The sequence below is a fragment of the Oryx dammah genome, unplaced genomic scaffold (genome assembly GCF_014754425.2).
Source record: "Oryx dammah isolate SB20612 unplaced genomic scaffold, SCBI_Odam_1.1 HiC_scaffold_4, whole genome shotgun sequence".
NCBI classification, from domain to species: domain Eukaryota; kingdom Metazoa; phylum Chordata; class Mammalia; order Artiodactyla; family Bovidae; genus Oryx; species Oryx dammah.
The window spans coordinates 76,164,457-76,178,582 of NW_024070188.1; the positions used below are offsets into that span (position 1 = coordinate 76,164,457).

Here is a 14,126-nt window from a genome sequence, read left to right on the forward strand (position 1 = left end):
TCAAAATATTAAATTCTCTATTTTATTCTGAGTGTGTGCAGGCTACCCCAAAGTCATGCTTGCTTGCGATCTTAAACTAAATCAATTACATTACAACATATTATGAAAACACTCTTCTGATTAGAAGATTTCAAACAAGCACAGGGAATGTCCCATTGATATCACAGTGGAAAGAGTAAATATGATGTTTATAAAGATTCTGTCTAGATTGTACAGAACTCCAAAAACTTTTAATAATTTATTTAGATTTGTTTTCTGAGTTTTTCTTTGTCAGAAGACACATTTATATGAAGATTCACATGCCCTTCACAATTCCTAGCTAATTTCTCACATAAAAGCAAAGAAGGAGAGAGGTGAAAGCAGATTCATGCTGTATTTTCTAGAGCTTAGGTGGTTTCTCAATAGCAGAGTAAATAGCCAACAGATTGTCACTCATTGAAAAATAAGATACATTAAGCTACCAGAATGAATTAGAAAAATCAACACTCTTTTGGAACTTCCCTGCTGGTCCAGTGGCTAAGACTCTACACACCCAATGCAGGGGGCCTGGGTTCAATCCCTGGTCAGAGAACTAGATCCCACATGCTACAACGAAAGGTCCTGCATATCACACCAGAGGTCAAAGATCCTACGTGCTGCGACTAAGACCTGATGTGCCAAATTAAAAAAAAAAAAAAATATATATATATATATATATATATTTTAAAATTAACTAATAGTGTTTCACACTAAGATTTAGTAGATTAATCAAGGAAAATAAAAGCAAGAAAACAGCCTAAAACATAAGACACTTGATAGATAGGACAAATGAAGGCTTTCATATATAAATAAAGATGCTAAAGTCATATGTGTTTGTTAACATAAAGGATTAATTTTCTTTTAGTTCAGAGGATGTTGTTACATTGTAGAAAAAAATTCCAGCCCCAAACTATTTCTATCTTGATATGTACTTGCTATTATCACCTTCTGATGTGCTTTGAGTCTGTAGGTAATGGCACAGATATTCACAAGTTCCCTGTTCCCAGTGGGAGGGCACCACAGGCATCTCAGAGCTGATCACAGAGAAGAGCAGATCATCCTAGAGTAGCTATTGCCTTGAGTATTTCCATCACTTGTCTGCCTCCTTCTTAACCTGTAGACACAGTTCTATAGCTTATATCTTGACCGAAACTCCCCCAAATGACTTCAGGGCAAGCTTAGTGCCACCACCACTCCGACCTCTTATCTGTTCTGTGTGACTACATGTTAATGTATGGGTGGGGGTCTGTGACTCTATTGGAATTTCCAAATGTCCAGTTGTCTTCCGAGAAGCTTTCCCTGTTGTAGTTTCCTATATCTGCTAAGTCACTTCAGTCATGTCCGACTCTGTGTGACCCCATAGATGGCAGCCCAGGCTCGCCCGTCCTTGGGATTCTCCAGGCAAGAATACTGGAGTGGGCTGCCATTTCCTTCTCCAATGCATGAAAGTGAAAAGACAAAGTGAAGTCACTCAGTTATCTAATGACTTGAAAAAAAAATCGTGACAAGAAATCAAAACAAACAAAAACATTTTTAAATGCGACAAAAGAATACAGATGCTGTGATGCTGCTGGGTCCTCTGAAAGGCTGTCTCACTACAAAGCAACCAGATGCTGAGCACAGCGTATGACTTTAGTTTACTCGTGGGCTCACAGGAAGTAACTGAAACCTTTAAGTCTCCCATTTTCAGCAAAACATGACCCCAAACTGAATCACAGACCTATGAACAAAATCATTGAAAAAGCTGATTGTCCCGGACAAATATCAATACCATGCAAGTCTTGGAACTTGAATAATGTGAGAAATATTGAAAGTGAGAACTCAACATTTAGCCGGAACCCTCAAAGAGAGCTGATGTGTCCCTGGTTGATAGCAAATGCAAACACAAAAGGAAGAATGCAAATATCGCCAAAGACAGGAGACACGATACCATGACTGAGAACCAGCAGAAACAATACATTCACAGTGTTAGACACATGTAAGTAATTAATACTTGACAATAACAGTTTGCAAGTTAGAAGAGTAGGACCTGGCTAAAGTGTTCTTAATTCCTTATATGGATTAAGAGGAGGTCAAGACATTGATTTTTCAATTTCATTAAGTATCTATAGTATAATTTCAAGGACAATCACATTACACAACTACAGTTCATAACTTGAAGACAGTTTGAGGGAAAACATGGAATAAGAAAAATAGGCAAGCAAATGAACAATGACAACAAAACCCCTCAATCAAACATTTTAAAGCAATTTTACTCCAATTAAAAAAAAATTCCTTCAATCAACTTATAAACAGGAAGAATGCAGGGGAAAAAGAAAGAAAAAGTAGGGCAAATAGAAACAAATGGTAGAAACAAATTCAGATATATCAGTAATTATAAATAAATATGAATGGAATATATATTTCCTTATCAAAAGGCAGAGATTGTCAGATTAGACAAACAGAATAGAACTATCTGCATTTTAAAGGAGATATTCCTAAACATTAAGAACAAGGATAGGTTGAAATTAATACAATAGAAAACAACAAGCCAGCCTATATATAGAAAACTATAAAACACTGGTGAAAGAAATCAAAGAGGAAACTAATAGATGGAGAAATACACCATGTTCAGGGATCAGAAGAATCAATATAGTGAAAATGAGTATACTACCCAAAGCAATCGACAGATTCAATGCAATCCCTATCAAGCTACCAGCAGTATTTTTCACAGAGCTAGAACAAGTAATTTCACAATTTGTATGCAAATACAAAAAAACCTCGAATAGCCAAAGCAATCTTGAGAAAGAAGAATGGAACTGGAGGAATCAACCTGCCTGACTTCAGGCTCTACTACAAAGCCACAGTCATCAAGACAGTATGGTACTGGCACAAAGACAGAAATATAGATCAATGGAACAAAATAGAAAGACCAGAGGTAAATCCACACACCTATGGACACCTTATCTTTGACAAAGGAGGCAAGAATATACAATGGATTAAAGACAATCTCTTTAACAAGTGGTGCTGGGAAAACTGGTCAACCACTTGTAAAAGAATGCAACTAGAACACTTTCTAACACTATACACAAAAATAAACTCAAAATGGATTAAAGATCTAAATGTAAGACCAGAAACTATAAAACTCCTAGAGGAGAACATAGGCAAAACACTCTCCGGCATAAATCACAGCAGGATCCTCTATGATCCACCTCCCAGAATACTGGAAATAAAAGCAAAATAAACAAATGGGATCTAAATAAAATTAAAAGCTTCTGCACAACAAAGGAAACTATAAGCAAGGTGAAAAGACAGCCTTCGGAATGGGAGAAAATAATAGCAAATGAAGCAACTGACAAACAACTAATCTCAAAAATATACTAGCAACTCCTGCAGCTCAATTCCAGAAAAATAAGTGACCCAATCAAAAAATGGGCCAAAGAACTAAACAGACATTTCCCCAAAGAAGACATACAGATGGCTAACAAACACATGAAAAGATGCTCAACATCACTCATTATCAGAGAAATGCAAATCAAGACCACAATAAGGTACCATTTCACACCAGTCAGAATGGCTGCAATCCAAAAGTCTACAAGCAATAAATGCTGGAGAGGGTGTGGAGAAAAGGGAACCCTCTTACACTGCTGGTGGAAATGCAAACTAGTACAGCCACTATGGAGAACAGTGTGGAGATTCCTTAAAAAACTGGAAATAGAACTGCCTTATGACTCAGCAATCCCACTGCTGGGCATACACACCAAGGAAACCAGAATTGAAAGAGACACGTGTACCCTAATGTTCACTGCAGCACTGTTTATAATAGCCAGGACATGGAAGCAACCTGGATGTCCATCAGCAGATGAATGGATAAGAAAGCTGTGGCACATATACACAATGAAGTATTACTCAGTCATGAATCAGTTCTAATGAGGTGGATGAAACTGGAGCTGATTATACAGAGTGAAGTAAGCCAGAAAGAAAAACACCAATACAGTATACTAACACATATATATGGAATTTAGAAAGATGGTAATGATAACCCTGTATGCGAGACAGCAAAAGAGACACAGATGTATAGAACAGACTTTTGGACTCTGTGGGAGTGGGAGAGGGTGAGATGATTTGGGAGAATGGCATAGAAACATGTATACTATCATGTAAGAAACGAATCACCAGTCTAAGTTCGATATAGGATACACGATGCTTGGGGCTGGTGCACTGGGATGACCCAGAGAGATGATATGGGGAGGGTGGTGGGAGGGGGGTTCAGGATTGGGAACTCATATACACCCGTGGTGGATTCATGTCAATGTACGGCAAAACCAATACAGTATTGTAAAGTAAAAAAACAAACAAACAAACAAAAAAAAAAAAAACAAGCCAGGCAAATTCTAATAAAAGAAGTCTCATATGTTTACATCAATATCAGACAATATACTCCAGAACAGAAGTCTTTACAACTTATTAACTGCTTAATTAATTATTGTTTTCTTGGGCTCCAAAATCACTGTGGATGGTGACTGTAGCCATGAAATTAACATATGCTTGCTACTTGGAAGAAAAGCTATGACAAATTTAGACAGCATATTAAAAAGCAGAGCTAACAATTTTGCTCTAAAATTAATTGTATATCCTGGAATTTTGTTCTAAAATTAATTGTATATCCTAACAAGTATCTGTTGAATGGAATTGGACTTCTTATAAATCTATTGAAAATTTGAGCATCCCACTCAGTTCAGTTCAGTTCAGTTGCTCAGTCATGTCTGACTCTTTGTAACCCCATGGACTGCAGCACACCAGGCCTCCCTGTCTGTTACCAATTCCCAGAGTTTACTCAAATTCTTGTCCACTGAGTCGGTGATGCCATCCAACCATCTCATCCTCTGTCATCCCCTTCTCCTCCCGCCTTCAACCTTTCCCAGCATCAGGTCTTTTCAAGTGAGTCAGCTCTTCGCATCAGGTGGCCAAAGTATTGGAATTTCAGCTTCAACATCAGTCCTTCCAAGGAATATTCAGGACTGATTTCCTTTAAGATGGACTGGTTGAATCTCCTTGCAATCCAAGGAACTCTCAAGTGTCTTCTCAAACACCACAGTTCAAAAGCATCAATTCTTCAGTGCTCAGCTCTTTTTAATAGTCCAACTCTCACATCCATACATGACTACTGGAAAAACCATAGCTTTGACCAGATGGACATTTGTTGGCAAAGTAATGTCTCTGCTTTTTAATAAGCTGTCTAGGTTGGTCATAATTTTTCTTCCAAGGAGCAAACATCCTTTAATTTCATGGCTGTAGTCACTATCTGCAGTGATTCTGGAGCCCAAAAAATAAAGTCTGTCACTGTTTCCATTGTTCCCCCAGCTATTTGCCATGAAGTGATGGGACCAGATGCCATGATCTTTGTTTTCTGAATGTTGAGTTTTAAGTCAACTTTTCACTCTCCTCTTTCACTTTCATCAAGAGACTCTTTAGTTCTTCTTCACTTTCTGCCATAAGGGTGGTGTCATCTGCATATCTGAGGTTATTGATTTTTCTCCCGGCAATCTTCATTCCAGCTTGTGCTTCTTCCAGCCCAGCGTTTCTTATGATGTACTCTGCATATAAGTTAAATAAGCAGGGTGACAATATACAGCCTTGACGTACTCCTCTCCTGATTTGGAACCAGTCTGTTGTTCCATGTCCAGTTCTAACTGTTGCTTCTTGACCTGCATACAGATTTCTCAGGAGGCAGGTCAGCTGGTCTGATATTCCCACCTCTTTCAGAATTTTCCAGTTTGTTGCAATCCACACAGTCAAAGGATTTGGCATAATCAGTAAGCAGAAGTAGATGTTTTTCTGGAACTCTTTCACTTTTTCTATGATCCAACGGATGTTGGCTATTTGATCTCTGGTTCCTCTGCCTTTTCTAAATGCAGCTTGAACATCTGGAAGTTCATGGTTCACGTACTGTTGAAGCTTGGCTTGGAGAATTTTGAGCATGTCTTTGCTACTGTGCGAGATGAGTGCAATTGTGCAGTATTATAAGATTCTTTGGCATTGCCTTTCTTTGGGATTGGAATGAAAAGTGACCTTTTCCAGGCCTGTGGCCAACTGCTGAGTTTTCCAAATTTGCTGGCATATTGAGTGCAGCACTTTCAGCATCATCTTTTAGGATTGGAAATAACTCAACTGGAATTCCATCATCTCCATTAGCTTTGTTCGTAGTGATGCTTCCTAAGGCCCACCTGACTTCACATTCCAGCATGTCTGGCTCTAGGTGAGTCATCACACTATCGTGATTATCTGTGTCGTGAAGATCTTTTTTGCATGGTTCTTCTGTGTATTCTTGCCACCTGTTCCTAATATCTTCTGCTTCTGTTAGGTCCATACCATTTCTGTCCTTTATGGTGCCCATCTTTGCATGAAATGTTCCCTTGGTATCTCTAATTTTCTTGAAGAAATCTCTAGTCTTTCCCATTCTATTGCTTTCCTCTATTTCTTTGCAATGATCATCGAGGAAGGCTTTCTTATCTCTCCTTGCTAGTCTTTGGAACTCTGCATTCAAATGGGTGTATCTTTCCTTTTCTCCTTTGCCTTTCACTTTTCTTCTTTCATGGGCTTCCCTCTTAGCTCAGTTGGTAAAGAATCTGCCTGCAATGCAAGAGGCCCGGGTTTGATTCCTGGGTTGGGAAGATCCCCTGGAGGAGGAAATGGCAATCCACTCCAGTATTCTTGCCTGGAAAATTCCATGGACAGGGGAACCTGGTGGGCTACAGTACATGGGGTCACAAGAGTCAGACATGACTTAGTGACTAAACCAACCCCAACCCTTTCTTCTTTCATAGCTGTTTGTAAGGTCTCCTCAGACAACCATTTTGCCTTTTTGCATTTCTGTTTCATGGGGATGGTCTTGATCACTGCCTCCTGTACAATGTCATGAACCTTCATCCATAGATCTTCAGGCACTCTCATCTATCAGATCTAATCCTTTGAATCTATTTGTCCCTTCCACTGTATAGTTGTAATGGATTTGATTTAGATCATACTTGAATGGTCTAGTGGTTTTCCCTACTTTCTTCCATTTAAGTCTGAATTTGGCAATAAGGGGTTCATGATCTGAGCCACAGTCAGCTCCTGGTCTTGTTTTTGCTGACTGTATAGAGTTTCTCCATCTTTGGCTGCAAAGAATGTAATCAATCTGATTTTGGTGTTGACCATCTGGTGATGTCCATGTGTAGAGTCTTCTCTTATGTTGTTGGAAGAGAGTATTTGCTATGACAAGTGCACTCTTTTGGCAAAACTCTGTTAGCCTTTGCCCTGCTTCATACTGTACTCCAAGGCCAAATTTGCCCATTACTCCAGGTATTTCTTGACTTCCTACTTTTGCATTCCAGTCCTCTATAATGAAAGGGACATCTTTTTTCGGTGTTAGTTCTAGAAGGTCTTGTAGGTCTTCACAGAATCATTCAACTTCAGTATCTTCAGCATTATTGGTCAGGGCATAGACTGGGATTACTGTGATACTGAATGGTTTGCCTTGGAAATGAACAGGGATCATTCCCACAGAAAAGCACCCCATTATGCTTCTTTATATTGCTAATCTAGATACTGTTAAGTATCCCATCACTTCATAGCAAATAGATGGGGAAAAGTGGACACTGGACAGGTTTTATTTTCTTGGGCTCCAAAATCACTGCAGATGGTGACTGCAGCCATGAAATTAAAAGACTCATTGGAAGAAAAGCTGTGACAAACCTAAATACTGTATTAAAAAGCAGAGATATCACTTTACTGACAAAGGTCCATACAGTCAAATCTATGGGTTTTTTCAGTACTCATGTGTGGATGTGAGAGCTGAACCATCAAGAAGGCCAAGAACCAAAGAACTGATGCTTTCCATCTGTGTTGCTGGATAAGAATCTTGAGCGTCCCTTGGACTGCAAGGAGATCAAACTAGTCAGTCTTAAAGGATATCAATGCTGAATATTCATTGGAAGGACTGATGCTGAAAGTGAAGAACCAATACTTTGGCCACTTTAAAAGACCCTGATGCTAGGAAAGATAGAGGGCAAGAGGAGATGGGGCAACAGAGGATAAGATGGTTGGATGGCATCAGTGACTCAATGGACACAAGTCTGAGCAAACTCTGGGAGATAGTGAAGGACAGGGAAGCCTGCTGTGCTGCAGTTTCTGTGGTCACTGAGAGTCGGACATGACTTGGTGACTGAACAACAGCAACAATAACTATAAGCACTGAAGCTTACTTAATACTGGGTTCCCTCAGGGCTCAGCTCTTGACTAATTTTCTGTCTATGCTTATTTATTTAATCTAAGTCTCCAAGCTTTTAACATCCCTTTTATATACCAAGGACTCTGAATATTTGGCCCCCTCCTGTCTCTTATCTCCCGCTACCCATTCTGTATATTTGCTGGGGCCTGAAACAGTCTCATACTTACCTTCCCCCAGACGGAACTCCGTCTTCCCTCCCAAATCTGCTTCATTGCCTTTCCATCTCAACCGATGGAAACTCCATTTTTCCAACTGCTTGGTTGAAAAATCATAGTGTCATTTATGACTCCCTTTCCTTCATAATCAATATCTAATGCTAAAAATTCTCTTTGTTCTGCCCTTGAAATATACTCAGAATCTATTTCTTACCATCTCTATATCTACGACCTTTGTTCAATCCACTCTACCTGGATCATTGAAATTGTTTCTCTGACTTCTCCCCTCTATGACCAGTCCAGCCATATCCTCACACAGCACCAGAATGATGCTGTTAAAAGAGTGATTCTGTCATTCCTCTGGTAAGAAAGTAGATGGGAAAAGATCTTTAAGATATAACAGAGAAAATTAAGGATGCTGAAAGTGCATTTAAGGAATGTGACAAAGTGCAAAGAAACAAAACTGGGGGAAAATGGAGGCTTAACTACAGGCACAAGAATATTTTGAATAATTTTATGTCAATAATTTTGAAAACTTAGTCAAAGGAACAAATTCTCAGAAAGTAGGATTAGCATTATTGATCCAACTACAATTTTGAAAGCCTGAATGTTTCTAAAACCATTTTTAGAGGTGTGTGTGTGTGTGTGTGTGTGTGTGTGTTTTAACAAGAGTGAAAAACAACCAATAATCAATCATTGCTCTTACAGAGTTGAGATTACACTGTAAGAGATCAAGCAATAAATAAGATAAATAATTAAATTAGCATTTGAGATGAAGATAATGCTAAAGAGAAAAACTGAATAGGGAAGGGGAAAAGGATGTTGTCCTTTCAAAGAGGTGGCCAAGAAAGGACTGACTAAAAAGTGACCTTTCAGTAAAGGCCCAAGGAGATGAGGAAGAATGCCTGGAAAATATTTCAGGCAAAGAGCCAAGAACATTCCAGAAATGTTGGCAAGGGCAAAGGCCTTCGCATAGGGACACGCTTGCATGTTGGAGGTTCTCTTTTCAGTGTGGTTTCACTGTGGACTCCCCTGCTTAAAATTGCAACACCATCTTATCTTCCTTGTCCTTCTATCTTCTATTCTAATATAAATGTCTTTACTTATCATATTTATTATTTCTTAACTGCCTCCTCCTATGAAAAGGCAAGTTATATTAAGGTAGAAGTTTTGTCTGTTTTGCTTATGGGTATATCACAAATGCCTAGAACACTACTTTGCACATAGAGCTCAATAAATATTTGTTGAAAGAGAAGGAAAGACCATTTTAGGACCATATTGTCCTGTTCAAAATTACCATAAAATATCTGGTCTATGCCAAAAGGTCCTTGATAATTGGTCACATCTGGTCCTATCCAAAATGTCCATGGAGATATCTGGTCCACATCAAAAGGTCCTTGATATTTGACCCTGTCCAAAACTATTTGTCCCATGAACCAAATACACTCATGGACGTTTTGGACCAAATGTGGGCTAACTGAAAACACTGGAAAGAACAGAAAAAAAAATTAAGAAACCAAATGGATAAAGTAGTTCAGAGTCTAAAATAAAGGTAAGGGTAAAATGAGGACTGAGAACTGATCACTGAGCGAGGAACAAAAAGCACCCTCATGAACCTGCCATGGATAGACGGGCAAGGGAAAACATGATTGGAATGGGTTCTAGAAAGAATGAGATTTCAGATAGTACTTTCAAAGAACCTCAAATTTGTAAAAGAAAGAAGACAATGGACAGTAGCTCACTATATACATTATCCAGGATATGGAAGCAACCTGAATGTCCATCAACAGAGGAATCAATAAAGATGTAGTGCATATATACGATGGGATATTACTCTGCCTCTGCCATGAAAAGGAACAAAACTGGGCCAATTTAGAGATGTAGAGGGACCTAAAGACTGTCATACAGAGTGAAGAAAGCCAAAAAGAGAAAAACAAATACCGTATATTAATGCATATATGTAGAATCTGAAAAAAATTGGTATAGATGATCTTATCTACAAAGCAGAAAATAGAGATACAGATGTAAAACCAGGGGGGAAGGGAAGGAATGGGGTGAATTGGGAGATTGTGATTGACATATATACACTATTGAGCCTATGTATAAGATTGATAACTAATGAGAACCTACTGTATAGCACAGGGAACTCTACCCATTGGCCTGTGATGACCCAAGTGGGAAAGAAATCTAAAAAAGAGAGGATACATGAATATATATAGCAGATTCACTTTGCTGTACAGAAACTAACACAACATTGTAAAGCAACTATACCCCAATAAAAATTTTTTTAAAAATGGACAATAGCTGAAAGGAGGGGTAACATTAAGAAAGAGGCTATTACGAATAATGACACTATATTTCGTGTGGGTGGGAAAAATCCAGCAGAGAAAGAGAGAGAAAAAATAAAGAAGCAAAGTACTACAGGAATTATCTTCTGGAACAGAGCTGGGAGGATGGGATCCACTGTACATGTGGAGGGGCTGGCCTTAGCTTGGAGCACAGATGGTTCATCCATAGTAACAGGAGAGGAGATGGAGTATTCGGTCACAGATGCATGTAGGTGGGTTGATGTGGTCGTGGGAGCTTGCGGAAATTCTTTTTTGACTGCTTCTATTTTCTCAGAGAAATAGGAAGTGGTGTCATCAGCTAAGAGTAAGGATGAAGGAGGAGGTGTGGAAGGTTTGAGGAGAAAAGGTATAAAATATTTGTCCCAGAAATGCAGAGGGAAGAGAGTTCAAAAATGCCTTTGGAGTGCCGGTGAGCATTAAGGGCCCATTTGGGTTAGTCAGCGTGCCTGGGGGTGTGTTTATCTCCAACCACAGTCAACTGCATGAATGTGGGCAGGAACTAGGCTGAGAGCTGGCTTTAACCAAAAAGTCACCTCGTGGCTCAGATGGTAAAGAATCTGCCTGCAATGCAGGAGACCTGGGTTCAATGCCTGGCTCAGGAAATCCCCTGGAGAAGGGAATGGCAACCCACTCCAATAGTCTTACCTGGAGAATTCCCATGGACAGAGGAGCCTGATGGACTACAGTCCATGGGGTTGCAAAGAGTTGGACATGACTGAGCAACTAACACTTTCACTTTTTCTTGTACAACCAGGAGAGAAGAACAAAGTGAGACCTGGTTGTTGGTTTATTTTCCACATATACAGTTAACCCCCACCATGACTCAGTAAATGAGATACACAAATTCAACTGCACAAAATGTAGGGTTGCACTAATGAGATGTTAGTGAAAAAAATAGCATTTTAAGTTAGGACTGTACTATTACAAGACGCAGAGGAAGAGTATTAGAACTTACGCAAAGCACAAGAAAACATGCAATGAGAAAATAGTCGCAAATGGCTAAGAGATCATCAAGGCCTAATCCCACCACTTTCTAAGGCCACTCCCCCTCCCCCTCCCCTGATCCTCACTTCTTAAGCACCAGAACATAAGAACTTGGTGACTTGGTTTGCCTTCCTGTGAGAATGGAGGAGGAAAAGAGGTCTGGAGCCAATGGCCAATCCCACTGTTATGTAAATACACACTGTCTATGGCCTTATATTTTCAAAGACAACAATATAGCAAGAGAAATAACAAAAGTAAATGCAGATGAAAAAATAACACAGAGCTACTGGAAAAAAACCTTGGGAAATGAATCTACTGGGATTGTCATAACAAGTACAGAAGAGGGAAATGCAAATCAAAGAATTTCTAGGAAAATGGGACATCTCTGAACCAGAATGAATGGGTGCCTGGGAGACCTGAGTCGGTGCAAGTTCCAGACTATACTAGTGAAACAAGAATATTATCAGTTAGCTGTTAATAAACAATAAATTGTAACCTGCTGAAGCTCCAATACCTTGACCACCTGATGCGAAGAGCCGATTCACTGGAAAAGACCCTGATACTGGGAAAGATTGAGGGTAAGAGAAGGGGGTGACAGAGGATAAGATGATCGGATGGCATCATTGATTCAATGGACATGAGTTTGAGCAAGCTCCAGGAGATGGTGAAGAACAGGAAAGCCTGGTGTGCTGTAGACCATGGAGTCACAAAGAGTCAGACACAACTTAGCAACTGAACAACAACAACCTACCTTCACTGATCAGGTTTGCTTTATTATCTTAAATATAAATTTATTTATTTTAATTGGAGGCTAATTACTTTACAATATTGTATTAGTTTTGCCATACATCAACATGAATCCACCATAGGTGTACACATGTTCCCCATCCTGAATGCCCCCCCACCTCCCTCCCCATACCATCCCTCTGGGTCATCCCAGTGCACCTGCCCCGAGCATCCTGTATCATGCATTGAACCTGGACTGGCGATTCGTTTCAAATTTATATGTGTTTCAATGCCATTCTCCCAAATCATCCCACCCTTGCCCTCTCCCACAGAGTCCAGATGTTCTATACATCTGTGTCTCTTTTGCTGTCTCGCATACAGGGTTATGGTTGCCATCTTTCTAAATTCCATATATATGCGTTAGTATACTGTATTGGTGTTTTTCTTTCTGGCTTACTTCACTCTGTACAATAGGTTCCAGTTTCATCCACCTCATTAGAACTGATTCAAATGTATTCTTTTTAATGGCTGAGTAATACTCCATCGTGTATATGTACCACAGCATTCTTATCCATTCATCTGCTGATGGACATCTAGGTTTGCTTTAATAAAATTTGTAGGTCCTCCAAGTTTCACACAACCTTAACAAAAAGATGTTGGCCAAGCTGAATTTAGGAACTTGGAGTCAGCTGTGTCCAGTTTGAGCTCCAGCTGGTTAAGACTGGTTAGGTCCACTGACCCTCCATGACCGTGGGTGGGTGTCCACATGGTGACCTTTTGATGTCAGAGGGCCCAAACTCCACCCTCTGATCACACTGATGCCACATTTTCTGAACATGGAGCCCATGAAGAGGTCTGTGGCTTAGTTGCATCTGCACAGAATGAGTATCACCTCACCCGTTTCTTATCTCCTGTGACCTTTCCCACGTTCAGCTTTGTCCCATAAATACTCAGGACCCCTCACCTTCAGGGAGATGAAATTTGTTCTCTCATCTCAATTGTCTGCCTTGTGAATAAACCCTTTCTCTGCTGCAAATCTTAGTGTCTCAACCTTTGACTCACCGAGTAATGGGCAAACAAACCTGATTTGGTAACACTAGAACCGTTACGCTGGAAGGTTTTCCAGCCAGAGTATTTACCTTGTGTTGCTCACGTTTCCGTTGTATTGTGTTGGCTGTTTCCTCATGAACCTGCTGAATGGTTATTTCCTCTCTTAGGGCCACCTCTGCTCTGTATAGCCAGGCCCCAATGGTGCCCAGAGGAGCAGGAAGAGACTTATCAAGTTGTATATGCCAATCGAAGAGCTGAAATACAAAGTAGAAAGACAGTGTCTTAACACAAAAGACAATTCCTAAAATTCCCCCAAATGATTTTAAATCTAAAAAATGCTGTAAGTCATTAATTTTGGATTAATTTAATAAATACCAAGTAAGAAAATATCTGTGTCCTAATCTAATATTTTGAAAAGTTCAGAACACAGATACTTTCCTTCAAAATCTCCCACATAATGAGAACAGGTCCAGAAAAATCAAGTCATCTAGACATCTCAGGAGGAAAATGAGAATTCAGGGTTCTTTCTACAGTAATGTAATTCTGTAATGATTTCATCAGTTCTCCCACTTATCTGATTCTCAGGTACTGCCT

General features: G+C 39.6%; 1 protein-coding gene across 15 annotated transcripts in view; it reads right to left on the reverse strand.

Moving 5' to 3' along the window:
• SYNE1 (spectrin repeat containing nuclear envelope protein 1) overlaps positions 1 to 14,126 on the reverse strand; it is a 494,970-nt gene that overhangs the window by 340,384 nt on the left and 140,460 nt on the right. For all 15 annotated transcript variants that reach the window (XM_040238711.1, XM_040238710.1, XM_040238708.1 and 12 more), the window contains one exon: positions 13,622 to 13,786. In XM_040238711.1, coding sequence (XP_040094645.1) covers positions 13,622 to 13,786 — 165 coding nt within the window. The remainder of the gene's footprint in view (positions 1 to 13,621; positions 13,787 to 14,126) is intronic.